General features: G+C 46.4%; 1 protein-coding gene across 1 annotated transcript in view; it reads left to right on the top strand.

The window, feature by feature from the left end:
- KCNN2 (potassium calcium-activated channel subfamily N member 2) overlaps nucleotides 1-13,255 on the top strand; it is a 120,713-nt gene extending 107,458 nt beyond the window's left edge. The window contains exon 8 of the mRNA XM_069881286.1: nucleotides 12,797-13,255. Coding sequence (XP_069737387.1) covers nucleotides 12,797-13,081 — 285 coding nt within the window. The 3' untranslated portion in view covers nucleotides 13,082-13,255. The remainder of the gene's footprint in view (nucleotides 1-12,796) is intronic.
- The last annotated feature ends 6,572 nt before the right edge of the window (nucleotides 13,256-19,827 follow it).

Below are 19,827 nucleotides of genomic sequence, written 5' to 3'. Positions count from 1 at the left end.
CTCAAAGACATATCCAGAAGAAATAATCACTCACCGAAAAGAGGATGAGGGCACTCAGTCGCAGGGAAATTACCTTGGGTGGTGTCCCAATCCAAGAGGAGAGTTTCCTCACTGCAGGCCCACAGCTCTGAGGAGAACCAGTCAAAGGGGGTCTCCAGCGAGATCCCATTGATACCCAGTATCTGTGTATGATCTGTGGTCATCTGAGTATGATCTGTGGTCAGTTCTGATTGGCTGAGGGCCCACATCTTCCACCCCCACCCCCCCCAGCTTTCCCTCAGGAATAGGGGTTTCAAAAGCCCCAGTCTTTGTGTCTTTGACAAGACTAGTATTTGTCAGGCCCTTAGCAGGCCCTGACTCTTGTCAGGTCCTTAGCAGGCCCTAATCTTCATTGGGTCCTTGTCAGGGCAGTCACCTGCCACATGTCCCTTGCCCCTTGTCTTCTCCATGTGACTCCCTGTGAAGAGAGACCCTCCATCCTCTTCGTAGCCACCCTTTAAGTACAGGAATGCTGTGATGAGGTGTCTCCCCCGAGCCTTCTCTTCTCCAGTGAGAAAAGACATAACTCCTTCAGTCGATTTTTGCCTGACTTCCTGGTTGTTGGGATGGACTGCCCTTGAGCTTGGAGGTTGATCCTTGAACATTAACCAGCTTTCTTTGACCCCTCTTCCCTCTGGGGCCTTATCTACCAAGCCAGTACCTGAAGAGGCCAAAGTCTGCTCTCCTGACATCCAGGCTTGCGATCTGCCTTTTTGCCCTGCTCTCTCCCCTCAGGATCTTGAACTCTACCATCTCGTGGTCACTGCAGTCAGGGCTGCCTTTGACCTTCACACCTCCAATGAGCCCTTCCTTGTTTGTGAGTATGAGGTCCAGCAGAGCACCTCTCCTTGGTCACTCCTTTGTCACTTGGATCGGGAAGTTGTTGATGCTCTTCAGGTATCTCGTGGATTGCTTATGCCCTGCTGTGTTGTTCCTCCAGCAGATACTGGGGTGATAAGAGTCTCCCATGAAGCCCGGGGCCTGCAAATGTGAGGCAGCTCCTACTTCATAGAATCATAGAATCATAGAATAACCAGGTTGGAAGAGACCCACCGGATCATTGAGTCCAACCATTCCTATCAACCACTAAACCATGCGCCTTAGCACCTCGTCCACCCGTGCCTTAAACACCTCCAGGGAAGGTGACTCAACCACCTCCCTGGGCAGCCTGTTCCAGTGCCCAATGACCCTTTCTGTGAAGAATTTTTTCCTAATGTCCAGCCTAAACCTCCCCTGGCGGAGCTTGAGGCTATTCCCTCTTGTCCTGTCCCCTGTCACTTGGGAGACTTGTCTCTAGAGGGCCTCATTTGCTTGTTCTTCCTGATCATGGGGCCTATAGCAGGCAACCACTACAATGCCACCCTTACCTGTTTTGTCTTTCATACTTACCCACAATCTCTTGGCTGCCTCCTCATCCATCCCCAGGCAGAACTCCATGCATTCCAGTTGCTCTCTCACATAAAGGGCAACTCCTCCTTGTCTTCCTGGCCCGTCTTTCCTAAAAATACTGTAACCTTCTGTGGGAATATAACGGAAGATTAGCGAGGAGTAACTATGGACACTCTCAAGTGGCCTTGCAGCTGGGATGTAGAAAAACACATATATGTACTAATTGCTGTTTAGCCTTGTGTTTTTAACAAGCAGAGCCCTTACATTTAGATAACATAGGCCTGTGAAACTCGTGGCCTTATAACATGTTGAGATCCCAGCTCTAGCGGGAGAAAGTTAAAAAGACTTGGCTCTCCCCTGATAAGTAGGGGAAAAAAGCAGCAGTTCACTCTTACACTTTCATGCTTGCTAGCAAGGCCCGAGCTCTGCAGTGCCTGCAATTCTCCCGCTTGCATTTTTGTCTCTGTCTGGGTATAGTTCAGAGCCGCCCCGGACTGTAAGCAAGGACTGAGCTCCGCGATGCCTGCGTTCCCAGTTGTGTTCCCTCTGCCCAGGCGCTGATCTTGGAGTTGCCCCGCATTGTGAGGTAATGGGAATAAATTTATTCTCTTTGTTTTATCCGTGACTTTTTGGTTGTTCCTGTGCTTTGCCCGCGTTCAGCTCGCACACTTTCCATTGCAACACCCCAGTCATGGGAACTATCTCACCACGTCTCTGTGATGCCAACAAGATCATAGCCCCGCACTTGCATGCAGAGCTCTAATTCCTCACGTTTATTCCCTATGCTGCGTGCATTAGTGTACACGCACTTCAGAGAGGCAACCCAGCATGCTGATTTCCCAGAGAGAATCTGTTTGGGTGGTTTTTTTACCATAACGGTGTCTTGTAGGTACTTCCTTGCTTACATGCAAATGTTGGAGGTGACCCTATTTAAGCCCTATTTAGTTGATTTTGCATTCCCTTTCAGTCATATCACTCCAGGCATTTTGCTAGTTGACCCTGTCTGTCACTCCCTTACAGGGCTGCTGGTTACTCCCTCACCTGTCATTCCTAGTTGTTGACATGCTGTATCAGTACCCGCCTCCTTACACTCTTTCCCCTCACTGACAGGACTGAGGAGAATAACACCTGGGACTCCATGCCCCTGACTACCACCCCCAAAGCTCAATAGTCACTTTTGATACTCTTCTGGTTGCCCCTGGCACTGTCATTGGTGCCCACAGGGAAGAAGAGCAGGAGGTAATAGTCAGAGGGTTGGACAGGCTTCAGCATTCTCTCCACAACATCTTGGATCCAGGCCCCCAACAAGCAACAAACTTCTCTAGACAATAGGTCATGTCGGCAGATGGGTGCCTCTGTCTCCTACAGCAGGGAGTCACCCATTGCTATTGCTCATCACTTCCTCCTGATGGTCTTGCATTCTGGTCAATAAATTGGAGAGATATGGGTTTGATGGATGGACCACTTGGTGGATAAGCAATTGGATGCATGGTTGCACTCAAAGAGTTGAGGCCATTGGCTCAATGTCCAAGTGAAGACCAGTAAGGACTGGCGTTCCTCAGGGGTTGGTACTGGGACCAGTGTTGTTTAACATCTTTGTTGGAGACATGGACAGTGGGATTGAGGACACCCTCAGCAAGTTTGACGACAGCACCAAGCCGTGTGGAGTGGTTGACATGCTGGGAGGAAGAGATGCCAACCAGGGGGACCTTGACAGGCTTGGGAGGTAGGCCTGTGCGAAGCTCATGAAGGTCAACAAGGCCAAGTGCAAGGTCCTGCACCTGGGTCAGGGCAATCCCAAGCACAAATACGGGCTGGGTGGAGAATGGATTGAGAGTAGCCCCGAAGAGAAGGACTTGGGGGTGCTGGTGGATGAGAAGCTCAACATGACCCGGCAATGTGCGCTTGCAGCCCAGAAAGCCAGCCATATCCTGGGCTGCATCAGAAGTGGTGTGACCAGCAGGTCGAGGGAGGGGATTCTTCCCCTCTACTCTATTCTTGTGAGACTTCATCTGAGAACTGCGTTCAGTTCTGGAGTCCTCAGGACAGGAAGGACGTGGATCTGTTGGAGCGAGTCCAGAGGAGGGCCACAAAGATGATCAGAGGGCTGGAGCATCTCCCATATGAGGGCAGACTGAGAGAGGTGGGCTTCTTCAGCTTGGAGAAGAGAAGGCTCCGGGGAGACCTTATAGCAGCCTTCTAGTCCTTAAAGGGGCGCTGCAAGAAAGCTGTGATGGGGCTCTTTATCAGGTTGTGTGGTGATAGGACGAGGGGTGACAGTATTAAGCTGAAAGAAGGGAGATTTAGACTGGATATTAGGAAGAAATTTTTTACTGTGAGGGTGGTGAGGCCCTGGAACAGGTTGCCCAGAGAAGTCGTGGCTGCCCCATCCCCGGAGGTGTTCAAGGCCAGGTTGGATGAAGCTTTGAGCGACCTGATCTAGTGCAAGGTGTCCCTGCCCAAGGCAGGGGACTTGGAACTAGATGATCTTTAAGGTCCCTTCCAACCCAAACCATTCTATGATTCTATGTTCTCTCTGTCATCCTCTCCGATGCTGTGCAGCCTGCTAACTTCCTCCTGTAACTTAGAATCATAGAATCATAGGATCATAGAATAACAAGGCACTGGTGAGACTGCTCCTGGAATACTGTGTTCAGTTCTGGGCCCCTCACCACAAGAAGGATGTTGAGGCTCTGGAGCATGTCCAGAGAAGAGCAACGAAGCTGGTGAGGGGTCTGGAGAACAGGCCTTATGAGGAACGGCTGAGAGAGCTGGAGTTGTTTAGCCTGGAGAAGAGGAGGCTGAGGGGAGACCTCAGTGCTCTCTACAACTACCTGAAAGGAGGTTGTAGAGAGGAGGGTGCTGGCCTCTTCTCCCAAGTGACAGGGGACAGGACAAGAGGGAATGGCCTCAAGCTCCGCCAGGGGAGGTTTTGGCTGGACATTAGGAAAAAGTTTTTCACGGAAAGGGTCATTGGGCACTGGAACAGGCTGCCCAGGGAGGTGGTTGAGTCACCTTCCCTGGAGGTGTTTAAGGCACGGGTGGACGAGGCGCTGAGGGGCATGGTTTAGTGTTTGATAGGAATGGTTGGACTTGATGATCCGGTGGGTCTTTTCCAACCTGGTGATTCTATGATTGATTCTATGATTCAGTTACTGTCACAGGCCAAACAGACTCAACTTCAGGAAAATTAATTTAGTTTATTTCCAATTAAAAATAGAGTAGGATGGTGAGAAACAAAGACAAAAACTACAACACTTTCCCCTCGCCCCACTTTTTTCCCAGGCTCAACTTCGCTCCTTCATTCCTGAGTCCTCTACCTCCCCAATCTGTCCCCCAAGCAGCGCAGGGGTAACGGGGTTAGCATCAGTTCATAACAGTTCATCTCTGCTGCTCCTTCCTCCTTACATTTTCCCCCTGCTCCAGCATGGGTCCTCTCCACGCGCTGCAGTCAAGAAAAAATCTGCTCCAGCGTGGATTCTCCATGGGCCACAGTTCCTTCAGGAAATAATAATTTTCTCTAGCGTGGGGTCCTCCATGGACTGCTGTGTGAATATCTGGTGTGGTATCTTCCATAGGCTGCAAGGGAAGGAATATCTGTTCCAGTGCCTGGAGTACCTACTCCCCCTACTTTTTCTATGATCCTGATGTTTGCAGGGCTGTTTCTCACACTTTTTTTCCTCACTCCTCACTGCCTGATCAGTATTCTTGCCCTTTCTTAAATACGCTTTCACAGAGGCGCCACCAGCTTCACTGAGTGGCTCAGCTTTGGCCAGCAGTGGGGCTGTTACTGGGCTGGCTGGAACCTTCTGTGTCCAGCACAGGGCAGGCCCTTGTCTCTTCTCCCAGAGGCCGCCTCTGCAGCCTGCTCCCACTACCAAAACCTCGCCACTTACACTCAATACATGATTCTTCCAGCAACTGGGCTCAGACACTCAGTCTGCCCAGTAGCTCCTCATGGAACCCATTGTCCCCCAGTTGCTGCCACCTGGATATATGAGCCTCTGAGGCCACAGCCCTACTCCAGTTTTTGGCACAGACCACCTTGCGCATGGACATGCACGCACACACAAACCTGGCTGGGGCTCCCCCAATTCCTTGATAGTCAACCTCCTTCATGATCTCACCCTTAGACATCCCCACCCTCATGCCCCTAGGAGGTTTCATCCATGGAGGCATACAACACCCACCCCACCCCCAACCCCCCATCGTCTGGCTGGAACTCCCTTGGTCCTTCTAATAGCCAGCTCCTCCCGTGGTCTTACTTTTGGACACACTCCCTGCGTCTTCCCGTCTCCCCCCCCCCCCCTCAACTCTCAGGCTACTTTACCTACTCACAGGCTAGTCCGGCTTGGTCTTTGCTAATTATCACACACTCACTCACACACCACAGTCATTCCAGTTACTGGCAGCACAGACACACGGACTGCTGGCTCCTGGTCCCACTCCGGTGGAATTCGGTTTCACTCACTCTGGTCTCTCCAGTGATTGGCAAAACACACACACGCACAGAGCCCAAGAGGCCCTCTGAGCCATGGTCTGACTCCAGTTGCTGGCACCCACACCTCCAAACACATGCATGCATGCCCAACAGAGAGTTCCTCACCCAGGAAAAGAGTTAGAAAGGAATTTAATAAGATAGGACAAACCACGTTGATCAGGTGCAGGGCATAGCCGGACAAGCGTACCAACCAGCAATTTGCACACAACTAGCCCTTTTTATCCCCTTACCCCTCCATTTTCCCACACTTGTTCCTCCCCAAATCACCCAGATCCCCCCCTTTCCCAGTATTTGGTTCCTTCCCTTAACTTCCCGTAATGAGTCCTGTGCAATCCCAAAATACTCTTCCCCTGCATCCTATAATGTGCCCCATACCCCAAGGAAGCAACACCCCTCAGTCCAAAACATGTTCCAGCATTGACTCATCTTGATGGGTTTCACACCTGGACACAGGGGACGAGGCTCTCCTCAAACAACTCTGGGAGGGGCCTAGACAGGGGATCCCTTCCTCCAAGTCCTTAATTTTGGTTCCTGCCTGCCACTGCAATCAGTCCAACCGATTGCAACAGACGCACATACATATTACCCAGAGGGCAAGTGTGCAGCAGCATGGTGACCACCTGGCGAAAAGCCACGTCCTTTGCTTCTCCTAAGCTTCTAGCACCCGGTAGAACGAATGCAGCCACACAGACAGAGCTCCTGCCAAAGCACGTGAACACACAGGCTTCAGACTGTGTGTGTGTGCAAGGATATTCCTGGAGATGGAAGGTAATAGCAAGCACGTCTATGAGAAGTGTGACCAGGGTAGATGAACTGCTCTGCCTGGTAGCTCAGCTTCAGGAGGAGGTGGGTGGGCTGTGGAGCATCCAAGAGTCTGAGAAGGAGATGGACCAATGGAGCCATGCTCTGCCATCTCTGGTACATAGAAGCCAACTCATCGTGGCCACTATGGAGCCAGGTCCAGGATCTGTTTTGTACCAGGAGGAAGGCAGCATTACAAAGGATAGGGAGGGGCGGAAGCAGGCTACAGCACAGAGCTGTAAGAGGAACCCCTCCTTACCTTCTCAGTCACCTTTACAGAATAGGTATGAGGCCCTGGGTATGGTAGACGAAGCACATAATGAGACAGAAGAGGAGGAACCTGTGCAAGCACTCTCACCAAGGTCAAATCAACCAACCCCTCGCAACAAGAGCTGCATTAAGACAAGCACAGAGAAGAAACAGTGTCAAGTTATGGTCATCAGTGACTCCCTCCCAAGCAGAAGGGAAGCACCTATTTGCAGACTGCACTCTCTTTTCAGGGAAGTTTGATGCCTCCCCGGGGCCCAAATAAGGGATGTCACCAGACAACTGAAGAACTTAGTACAGCCTTTGGACTATTACCCACTCCAGCTCTTTTGTGTGGGTACTAATGATGTTGCAACAAAACACCCAAGGTGGATCAAAAGAGATTTCAGGGCCCTGGGAAGAATGCTAAAAGATTCAGGAACACAGGCAGTGTTTTCCTGTAATGGGGAGAGACATTGGAAGAAACAGACAAACCCAAGATACCAATACCTGTGACTTTCCGCTTGTGGACACAGCAATTGTAAGGGACCAGTTGTATCAGCTGAATGTTTGTAAGTCCGTGAAGCCTGATGGGATGGATCCCAAAGTACTGAAGGAGCTAGAGGACGTTACGGCAGGACCCCTCTTGATCATCTGCCAAAGGTCTTGGGAGTCTGGGGAGGTCCCCGCTGACTGGAAGCTAGCCAATGGTATTCCAATTTACAAGAAAGCCATGAGGCTACACACCTGTTTCTCTAACCTCAGCACCTGGAAAAATGATGGAGAAGATCATACTGAGTGCTACTGAAAGGCATTTGAAGAACAACGCAATCTTCAGGCGCAGTCAACACGGATTCACAAAGGGAAAGTCCTGTTTAGCCAGTTTGATATCCTTCTATGATAAGGTCACCTGCCTAGTGGATGAAAGGAAGGCTGTGGATGTGGGTTTTATTCTGGATTTTAGTGAGACTTTTGATACTGTTCCTCACAGCATCCTTCTGGACAAGTTGTCTGACTGTGAGATGAGCAGCTTCATGGTGTGCTGGGTGAAGAACTGACCGACTGGTAGGGCTAAAGAAGTTGCAGTGAATGGGGCTACATCTGGCTGGCAACCGGTCACCAGCGGTGTTCCTCATGGCTCAGTTTTATGGTTGGTTCTCTTTAATATTTTAATATTAATGATCTGGATGCAAGAGTTGAATGCACCGTTAGCAAGTTTGCTGAAGATGCTAAACTGGGAGGTGCTGTTGACTCCCAACCAACAAGAGGACTTGCAGAGGGATCTAGATAGATTGGAGCATTGGGCAATCATCAGTGGCATTAAAATTAACAAGTTCAAATGCTGGATTCTGCACCTGGGAAACGGTAACGCCAAGCACAAGTATAAATTCAGAAGGCTGGTTGGCAAAGTCCCATGGGAGACAGTCCTTAAGGGCAAGGGAGCCCACGAGGGCTGGGAGCTCTTCAAAAAGGAAATCCTAGCAGCTCAGGAGAAAGCCGTCCCCATGTTCCGGAAAAAGGGCTGGCGGGGGAAAAAGCCAGCTTGGTTGAGCAGGGAGATCTTGAGAGATATCAAAAAGAAGAGAAACGATTATGAGCCTTGGAAGAAGGGACAGGCGTCTTGGGTGGACTACAGGAGGGAAGTGAGATCGTGCAGGGAAAAAATCAGGAGGGCTAAGGCCCAACTAGAATTCAGATTGGCTAAGTCTGTGAAAGACAATAAAAAATCTTTCTATAAATATATATACAATAAAAGGAGGACTCGGGAGACCATACAGTCCCTACTGGATGCAGAAGGAACAACAGTGACAGGGGATGAGGAAAAGGCTGAGGTGCTTAATGCCTTCTTTGCCTCAGTCTTTAATTGTAAAGAAAGTTGTTCCCTCTGTGTACAAACCCAGGAGTTAGAGGAGCAGAATGAGGCTCCCATGATCCAAGAGGAGGCGGTTAGAGACTTGCTTGCCCAGCTAGACACCCACAAGTCTATGGGGCCGGATGGGATCCACCCTAGGGTATTGAAGGAGCTGGCGGATGTGCTTGCCGAACCCCTTTCCATCATCTTCCAACAGTCCTGGAAGACTGGGGAAGTCCCCCTGGACTGGAGGCTGGCTGATGTTGTGCCCATCTACAAGAAGGGTCGCAGGGAGGACCCAGGAAACTACAGGCCTGTCAGTCTGACCTCAGTGCCAGGGAAAGTCATGGAGCAGGTGATCTTGAGTGCTATCATGAAGCACATGCAAGAGAACTGGGTGATCAGGCCCAGTGAACATGGTTCACGAAAGGCAGGTCTTGCCAAACAAACCTGATGGCCTTCTAGGATAAAGTGACTCGCCTACTGGATGAGGGAAAGGCTGTGGATGTGGTCTTCCTGGACTTCAGTAAAGCCTTTGACACAGTTTCTCCCAGCATTCTGCTTGAGAAGCTGTCAGCCTCTGGCCTGGACAGGCGCACAAACTACTGGGTGGAAAAATGGCGTTCAATCCAGCTGGAGGCCAGTGACAAGTGGGGTTCCCCAGGGCTCAGTGCTGGGTCCAGCCCTGTTCAATGTCTTTATCAATGACCCTGGATGAAGGCATTGAGTGCACCCTTAGCAAGTTTGCGGACGACACTAAGCTGGGTGCAAGCGTGGATCTGCTGGAGGGTAGGGAGGCTCTGCAAAGGGATCTGAACAGGCTGGACCGCTGGGCTGAGACCAATGGCATGAGGTTTAACAAGGCCAAATGCCGGGTCCTGCACTTGGGGCACCACAACCCTATACAGTGCTGCAAACTAGGAGAAATCTGTCTAGAAAGCTGCCTGGAGGAGAGGGACCTGGGGGTGTTGATTGACAGCTGACTGAACATGAGCCAGCAGTGTGCCCAGGTGGCCAAGAAGGCCAATGGCATCTTGGCTTGTATCAGAAATGGCGTGACCAGCAGGTTCAGGGAGGTTATTCTCCCTCTGTACTCGGCACTGGTGAGACCGCTCCTTGAATCCTGTGCTCAGTTCTGGGCCCCTCACACCAAGCATGTCCAGAGAAGAGCAACGACGCTGGTGAGGGGTCTGGAGAACAGGCCTTATGAGGAACGGCTGAGAGAGCTGGGGTTGTTCAGCCTGGAGAAGAGGAGGCTGAGGGGAGACCTCATTGCTCTCTACAACTACCTAAAAGGAAGTTGTGGAGAGGAGGGTGCTGGCCTCTTCTCCCAAGTGACAGGGGACAGGACGAAAGGGAATGGCCTCAAGTTCCGCCACGGGACATTTAGGCTGGACATTAGGAAAAAGTTTTTCACGGAAAGGGTCATTGGGCACTGGAACAGGCTGCCCAGGGAGGTGGTTGAGTCACCTTCCCTGGAGGTGTTTAAGGGACGGGTGGGCGAGGCGCTGAGGGGCATGGTTTAGTGATTAATAGGAATGGTTGGACTCAATGATCCGGTGGGTCTTTTCCAACCTAGTGATTCCGTGATAACAAGGTTTTAGCTGCTTCAGGGTTATCTATTTGCCTTGTGATTGCCCCTTGCAATCTACGTGTAAAGGTCATATAGGGATCCTGAGAACCTTGTCTTATTGTTTCAAAGCCGGTTCAAAGCTGTGTCAGGGGATGTTTAGACTTGACATTAGGAAGCATTTCTTTACTGAGAGGGTGGTCAAACAGTGGTACAGGCTTCCTAGAGACGGGCTTGATGCCCCGTGCCTGTCTGTGTTTTAGAGGCATTTGGACAATGCCCTTAACAACATGGTTTAACTTCTGGTCAGCCCTGAATTGGTCAGGCAATAGGGCTAGATGATCACTGTAGTTCCCTTCCAACTGAAATTTTCTGTTCAATTTGATTTGATTCGATTCTGCCCCTGTGCTCCTCTCGGCTTGTGGAGATGGGCTGCTGGCTCGTTTTATGGGTCTGGGAGTAGCCATGGCAGGGTATTTTTTTTTTTTCCATTGTCTGTCTGTGCTCGTTTGTAGATGTGCAGATGAGATTTTATCACATAACTTAACATACACTACTTGTCTATTGCTAAGTGTTACTGTTTAAGAAAACGTAAAACAATAATGAGACTTACAGTGCTGAGCTGAGCTGAGAGCATGCTGTGTATAACAGTTATTTTATATTCACTTCATTTGAAACTTCATTAGAAGTACTTTTACGATTTTCCCAAAGGCTTCTCATATAAAAGTCTTCAGGCACCTCAAACCCCAGATCAAAGTGTAACATCAAGGCAAACATAAACCACTTCGGTGTTTGTTGTTCTTTTGCAGTAGAGAACCACCTGAGAGCTTCAGTTACTGAAAATGCATTTCACTCTGCTTCTGGCAACTGATAAGGACTTTTCCAATATTATTTATTGCAGATTAGTTTTCTTTCAACAAGTATGCTAGCATCTTGAAACAGGGTAGAAAAAAATGCATTATAGACACTTATCTGATACTGCCGTGCTTTGCACTTCAGGTAGTTATTCAATTAATTTTTCAGTCCTTTATAATGGATTATTGAGGAGAACTATTAGACATTCTGGGGGCCTGAAAGGGTCAAAGACAGAATAATGAAAGCCAAGAGCCTGGAGAGCAATATTCTGTCTGGCCTGAAAGGGTCAGGAACAGAATATCATGCCAACAACAAAGCTGCTCCTCCTGACAGGGAGGATGTGGACTATCAGGGCTCTTGGCAACATGCTTAGTTTCTCATCATTCCAGGGCCCGAGTTAAATATATTTCCAGGGCACCTGCAGGTCTAAGATAAGACCAGCACAAACAGAAGAATGTGTGAATCCTTGAACAGACACGTAGTCCCTCACTTGTAGAACTTGCAGAACTTGTATTCTCACGGTAAGAATAGCCGTAATGTAAACAGTGCACTCAAGCTTGGTAGAAACTGACAAGCTCTCCCAGGAGAGTATAAAAACTCTGGTTGAGGAATAAAGAATTGCTACTTGCCACCAGAGCAGTAGTCCGTCTAGTCTCTCTAAGACGTCCCTGTGAGCTGGTCTCCGTCAGATTATAAACTCCAGCCAGTTTATCTTTTGAATTATTACCAGTTATTTTAAATTTAGGTTATGTCTAATATGAAGTCTTAATATACAAGAGGGAGAAATTTGGTCATTAGTTTTAGTAATTTCCTTGCATGAATTGCAAGAGAAACAAATGGAAGTCAAAGAGAAAGTGGCAGACTTTATGAATTAATCTACTTCAGATTCCATTTGTACTAAGCATGATGACATTTTAAAGTTTACCCTCATAGACATTCTGATACCAAACATCATTTTGTAGAGGACAGATAGACAGGGGAAGACAGAAGTAGAGGAGCATACACTTGATTTTTTACTCCTTGCTCCACATTTCAAAAGCAATCCACCCAGCTACTCTTATCACAACAGGCTCAAGTGCAGTTTAAGGGGAAAACCAGCAAATTGTTTTCTTTTTAAAAGTGCAAAGGTATTTAAAAATCAGAGGAAATGGAGAAAAGTGAAGGGCGCATCACTGTGCTTTGGAACCTTTGGTCTCCTTGTGACTTACACAACTAATTCTGTTCACAAATCTTATGATAGTGTATTTCTAAGCATCTACACTTCTAAAAAGGTCTGGTGTTTTGTCGAATTCAATAAGAGCTTGACATTTAAAATGCTACTCAAAATATCAATGTTAGATTTCTTCTCAATAAATTTAGCACCAGTCGGGAGTCTGTCATCCAGCTGCAAGTAAAATTATTTCACAAAACTAGTTCTTGTTAGAATACTCATATCTTCTTTTTGTGAAATGCAAAAGTATTTACGAACCCTTGTAGAGTTGCACTGCATGTTACAATATCTGTAAGATCTCTCTAAAACTTTTTTACATCCTTCTACTTTCAGACTCAAAACATCATGTATGACATGATTTCTGACTTAAATGAAAGAAGCGAAGATTTTGAGAAGAGAATTATTTCTCTGGAAACTAAACTGGAAACTTTAATTAGTAGCATTCAAGCTCTCCCTGGACTGATTAGCCAGACAAGCAGCCAACAACAGAGGGACCTCCTTGAGGCTCAGATACAAAATTATAAACACATTGCCTACAGTGCTGAGCGAACATGGTCTTTGCCAAGAAGAAGGAGATCCTCCTCCACAGTACCACCAAAATCATCAGAGAGTAGCTAGAAGACAATAAGTTAACCACAAACGACACCCCCCCCCCGACTTTTTGCCATCATATGGTCAATATTTTAGCTTTTATTGTAAAGCCCTATGGTTCTAATCAGTGTTATCTGGGTTCTGATGTCAGAATCCTGGAAACCTGGACACAATATTTAAGGCCAAAATGAGTGAAAATTGTTCCCCTCAGACGTTCCTTTCAGATGCACAGTGAATGCACTTACTATTGCTATGGTAGATTGTTCTTCCTGTAATTTCACTAACTTTTTATTCATGCACTTCAAACTTTATTAAAAGGTGAATTTCTGCACATATTTGCTTGGTTACTTGGACCTTAGCAGTTAAAAAAAGCTCATGATCAAAAGGCTTAATTCTAAAACCTTAAGAAACAGAATTCGAGTGTAATTATCCTCTCAGTATGAAAACTCAGTCTCTGAACTTTGCACTGGAGGGGGGAAAAATCAAAATAAAAATTAAAAAATCAGTGTTCACCTAACACTGTGCTGTATACGTATAGTAATTTTAAAAGGTTACTGACTGCCTCCTTTTCTGAAGTGATTAATTAAAAATATAATTTACCCTAGAAATCAGAAAGGGAGTAATGTAGAAAGTTAGAGAGGAGATGTGCTAGGCAAGAGAGAAGAGCTGCTCTCCCCAACACTCAAAATTCCACAAACCAAATACGTCACCTCTCATAATCTGAAAACCAGCACGCACTTTAGGCCTATTTATAACAAAGGCTTTGCCTTTTTGGTATAAAGTATGCAAGTGATGAACATAAGTTACATCCATAGGCATTGCTTGGTTATAAAAAACTCAAAATTTTCTCCAATACCTTCTCTGTCCTTAGGAAAGATAATGACTTCACAGTATTCCCCTCCCCCCCCGCAAGATGAGCAGCATGATTGCATGCCTTGGGAGTACTTTCTTTATAGATGGCGGCATTTTGTGATGGAAAATAATAAGCCCTATGCAAAGTATTTGCAGTTCTACTCTGGGTTTTGTGAAATTCATCTCTTTTTGACTTACCAAGGGATAAAATGGATATAGTGCTACTGTTGTGCTAACTCAGTCCTCAACTTATATTGAGGAAAAGCACAAGGGTACTATGGGTTTAATTTTCTTACTCCTGATACAAAAATTCCTTTTAATTTTTCCTTGTTTGAATCTTGTACCACAAATTCCTTTACTGAATTTTTATTTCCAAAACATAAGCTTCTTCACAGTGGCCAGTATATTACATGACCAAAAGGAGAAAGTTGCATTATGGCAGATCTCCAAAACTGCTTCTGTAACTGAATGTAGATTTTTCTTTGAATAATTTTTTTTTTGCAAATAACAAAGTATCTCTCACAAGAAGCACATGGCATGTTTACTGTATTACAAATTGAAAAGCCTCATGCATACTTCAGTTTAGTCTCTCTGATCGGAACATTCAGCTTTCACTTGCTCCTGAACTTCTCCTTTTCACTGCGTTCCAGATATTGATTCCATTTATCGGTTACTTTGGAGTCTTGTTGCTAATCCCTGCATCTTTAATGACTCTTAGAAAAGGTATCTTCCCTGTGAAGACTTAAACATATCACAAACAGGCTCATTCACTATGCTTAAAACCAAGTAAGCACTAAAACTTAAACTAAACTTAAAACTGAGCATGATGTTATCTGGTACGGAATATCACTTCGCTCAGTTTGGGTCAGGTGTCTTGACTATGTCCCCTCCCAACCTCTTGCCTACCCCTGGCCTACTGGCCTTTGTGGATGGGGAGACAAAGCTTTGACATTGTGCAAGCACTGTTCAGCAACAGCTAAAACACTGGTGTGTTATTAACACTTTTAGCCACAAATGCAAAGTGCAGCAGCATATGGGCTTCTATGAAGAAAGTTAACTTCAGAAATTCATCCCATCCAGACCCAATACATAGGATAATGTTACATTAGCTATCATCAAAGCTCCAAAACTTTAATTTCATAAACATCTCTCAGCAGTACTTATCATTCCAAAGGCCAATAACTGGAAGCGACATTGCAAAACATGCATACACCAACATATAGGCTTTGGTTACAAGGTCACTTAACCATAAATGCCTCCTACGCTCCCTCTGTTGCTCTTGCCCACTCTCGGTCCTTTGCACTACATATTTTCCTCCATCAGCTTCTGAGCACTGGGATCCAAGGCTACCTCTGTCAGTGTCCCTGGTACAGAGCCACCGACCGGTACAGATCTGAAGATAGCCCCAGGGCACCCCAGAAGCATGTGGCCTAGCACATATAACAAAAGAGAACAGACAGCAAGATCCAACCTGAGAGGTCATGGACCCCTAGACATCGCCTCAACAAGGCAACAGTGCAAGGAACCTGGGAGTTATTATGACTCCAGTCATTCTTCTGTCCAGAGGTATCACTATATTTCTCAAATGAACTTATGGACCTAAAAGAAAAAACATAGACATTGATTTTTGTCTGATTTTTTGCCTGATTGGTGTTCCTTAGCACTTATTGATATCTTTGTTTGTTGGAGTTCAGACTCTGACTTGTGCTACAAGATGATGAGACAAAAGACCTAATAACTGTGAATCAAACTTACTGTATTATTAGTGCTTTCAATACATTTCTAAAGCACTTACTGCTATTGGGCTCTGGATTCCTTGAGCAGTGTACAGACTTTAGGTAGCTGACCTGGCATCATTGCAGGTTCATTTCCACCAAAGTGCCAAAAAAATGTCTATGCCCATTGAATTCAGTTGGTCAGTGGGTACTATTAACGTCTTCTACTGGGTGCTCAGCACATCCCAAATGAGGTCCTCAGAGAAGCAGCTTTCCCATGAATTCTCAAACTACTTTGGAAGATAATGCAGGAACAGCTGGAAGAGTTTCCATTCCTTCAGCCTTTTTAGTTACAACCTACATGCAGAGAAAGCTACTCAGGTACCAGTAGTGCAGTGGGAGGAAGTTAGGCCATACTTATTTCAGTTACCAAGCGCATGAAAAGAAACTTAAAAATTGTATGTAGAAATAGAATACTTTCCTAGTCTTGCTCGATGTTCAGGGTTATATTTCCTGCTTTGCTACCCTCTTTTCTGTAGCCTACAAAATATATTTGGTGAGTCTGTTATATATTATTTTCGATTTGGAGCAACTGCTGTAATACTAGCAGCATGAAATAAGCGCACTTTCAGAACAGCAAAATGGAAACCAGAAGAGAAATGGACCAGTAGTGGATAGGCAACCAGTAGTGGATTTTGCAACTAATTTCAGAGAGGTAGAAATAGGACAGAGAGAGGATTAGATCCTCAACTGGCACAGTTTGGAACCTCTCTGTTAATGGTCAATGGATACGTCTCAGTTGTCCTTTGAAGGTCATGCCCAAGTCTGCCACGGAGAAAACACAAACCTTCTCTACAGACAATGTAGACATGATCTGGTGTCTGGTGGCAGTGCAAGAGTCTCTGTTCGCAGTCTTGACTTCATCAGTGTGACCATTCACTTCACTTGTCAGGATAGTCAGTTTCCCGCTCAAAGATCTCCAGCTGTAGCATATAATACTCAAAGAGGATTAGACATAAAACTACAGACAGCTAGACTGCTACCATAAAAAATATTTGGTTTTAACTATTTAACATTTGTCTTCTTTCCCCCCTGCATTAAAACGATCAGTCTCCTTCTTCCTCTCCCTCTCTCTGTTGTTTAAAGCTGTCTTCCCCCTCCCCACCACCTTTTATCTTTGCTCAGTGGATGCAAGAAAGACATTGTCAAATGCAGAAACCTTTTGTATCCTTCTAGGTTGGTGGGAAAAACACCTATTATCTGTGTATGAAATGGCCAGATACTAGCTGGTGGCATAACGAATGTATGATTCAGGTTATGAAGTTCTAACTGTGTTGACCTGCATTATTTGCCCTGTAAGAAGCTAAAGAACCTTGCACTGCTTCACACACTGTTTGATACTTTTTTGAACATTTATGGCTCAGTTTAACTGATCGCATGGTACATGAGTTGAGCAAGGCTTCTCTCAGCTTCAAAGAGTTTTGGCCATTCCAGCTGGCGTGTGTGTGTGTGTGTGTGTGTGTCCCCTTTTCCATCCCAGAGCAAGAAGGGAACTGCAAGCAGAAAAACTCTAAAAATGATTTCCAAACCAAAATGCTACCCGGGGCTACCTAAGTTTACACTTTCTCCACAGCTTGGCTTTGTGGAATAAATAATAAAACTCACCTCAAAGATTAATGAAAGCTATCTGATGCCTGATTCTTATTCCTTTTCCTGCCGAAAGAAGATGCCTTGCTTGTGCAAGGTATTTCAAGTATTTCATAGAATAATAGAATTAACCACCAACATATTCTAGGAATATAGTGGCAGCCATGTCAGAAGCATGTGGGGAAGTGAAAAGTGAGTTGATGATATATTTAGAAGATAGACTTCTAGAAAAGAAGAGCACCAAGATCAGGTACAAGGCAACTGCACAAAGGAGTCCAGAAGGGGAGGTGGTGATTTTGGCCTTGTGAAGAATCAAAACACAATTTCCTACTGCTCACTAAATCATTTAAGCAGAGTCAGAAGCTTCTCTGAAACAGCACATGTATTACTGCTCCAAATAACTTGCAAGATGACTGTCAAAAATCTTGATGGCAAGTAAATTCATATTTCAGTTGCATGCCCTGGCAGTCTGTACCATTTCTGGTAGATAACACACCCAAGAAAGAGGAGTCAGAGAGAACAATAGGCTTGTCTATCCAAATTATTCTACAGGAAACACTACTCTTTTCCCTGAGATTAGATTTCTATCCCCCTAGGGGTAGATGTACATAACCCACACTTGTTAATATACTTGGAGTTCAGTTCTTCTGCCCAAGAAGTTTCCTCTGGTTGTTTGAGGAAAAAACAGCTGAAATAACCCAAAAGCTGGGTAATAAGGGCACCCACCCACAAGCAAGGAAGATTTTTCATTTCTGCAAGAGGATTTGGTTCAGTTGTCTCATTTTCTATATGCGCTCAGATGACCAGAATGTAAAGATACTTACAAGAGCAAGAATCGGCATGCAGATTTCTTCTCCAGTTCCTTTCCAGGTGCATGCTATCATGGCTGCACATCGGTCAGCTTCATTCTACCTGTGACATGATGCTGTTCTCTAGAGAGCTGGAAGACTGGGCTAAAATCGCCACAGATAATAAGAAAGAATATCAAGCACACATTTTCCAACAGTCTTTCTCTTGCTTTACTGGATGTGAGGAAGCCCTGACAACTTGGTACTTTTCTCCTTCCTCTTTATGGAGTCAGAGACTGTCTAAACATTTGGGATTTGGGAGTGAACTGGACGCAAAGTAGCTCAATGATAAAAGTGACAGCAATGCTGTGGTGGGTTGACCCTGGCTGGCCACCAGGTGCCTACCAAGCTGCTCCATCACTCCCCCTTCTAAACTGGACAGGAGGAGAAAAATACGATGACAGGCTTGTGAGTCGAGATAAGGATGGGGATACCACCAATTGCTGCCATGGGCAAAACAGATGTGACTTGGGGATACTAATTCGATTTATTGCCAATCTAAAGGCAGAGTAGAATAATGAGAAATGAAGAAACCCCAAAACTTAAAGCACCTTTCCTCCCACCCCTCCCTTCTTTCAGGACTCAACTTCACTCCCAGCTTCTCTACTCCTGGTGCAGGGGGACAGGGAACAGGAGTTGCGGTTGGTTCATCATATTATCTCTGCCGCTCCTTCCTCCTCACACTTCCCCCCCTCTTCCCCTGCTCCAGCATGGAGTCCCACCCACAGGAGACAGTCCTTCACAAACTGCTCCAGCATGGGTCTTTTCCATGGAGTGCAGTCCTTCAGGAACAGACTGCTCCAGCGTGGGTCCTCTGTGGAGTCACGAGTCCTGCCAGGAAACCTGCTCCAGCGTGAGCTCCTCTCTCCACAGGTCCACAGGTCCTGCCAGGAGCCTGCTCCAGCACAAGCTCTCCACAGGGTCACAGCCTGCTTTGGGTGCATCTGCTTGCTCTGGCATGGGGTCCTCTATGGGCTGCAGAGTGGATATCTATGGGCTGCAGGGGGACAGCATGCTTAACCATGGTCTTCACCACGGGCTGCAGGGGAGACTCTGCTCTGGTGCCTGGAGCACCTCCTCCCCATCCTTCTTCACTGACTTTGGTGTCTGCAGAGTTGTTTCTCACATATTCTCCCTCCTCTCTTCTGGGTGTTGTTGTGCAGCAGGTTTTTTCCCCTATGATATCACAGAGGCACTACCAATGTCGCTGATTGGCTCAGCGCTGGCCAGTGAAGGCAGGTCTGTCTTGGAGACAGCTGGCACTGGCTCTATAGGACCCGGGGAAAGCTTTTGGCATCTTCTCACAAAAGTTACCCCAGTATCCTCCCTCCCCCCCCCCCCCCCCCAACCTTGCCACGCAAACCCTATACAAATGCCTTGAGGCCTAAAGCCACTGTTACATCCCTTTTGTGAAGTTAGTCCCAGGCTTTTTTCCTCCCTCAAGTTTTTTTTAAGAAAAAAAGGCCTATAGCATTTCTAAAAGAGGAAGGAAAGAGATAATTTCTTTAAAAGCTCTTCTACTATAACTGAAAGAATGAACAAGCATATTTTTTGATAAATAATGGAATTATTCTGAACTTTAGAGATTAATTCCACAGGGAGCCAACATGAGCCAAGAGATCGCCAGACCAAAAGCTTTTGCCTGGCAGATGTTTGTACGGTAACTTGACAGCTAATGCTCCTCCCTGACTGTAGCTGGCAGTACACGTCT

The sequence above is a fragment of the Phaenicophaeus curvirostris genome (assembly GCF_032191515.1).
Source record: "Phaenicophaeus curvirostris isolate KB17595 chromosome W unlocalized genomic scaffold, BPBGC_Pcur_1.0 scaffold_34, whole genome shotgun sequence".
Taxonomy (NCBI): domain Eukaryota; kingdom Metazoa; phylum Chordata; class Aves; order Cuculiformes; family Cuculidae; genus Phaenicophaeus; species Phaenicophaeus curvirostris.
This window is presented reverse-complemented; position numbering and strand designations above follow the sequence as displayed.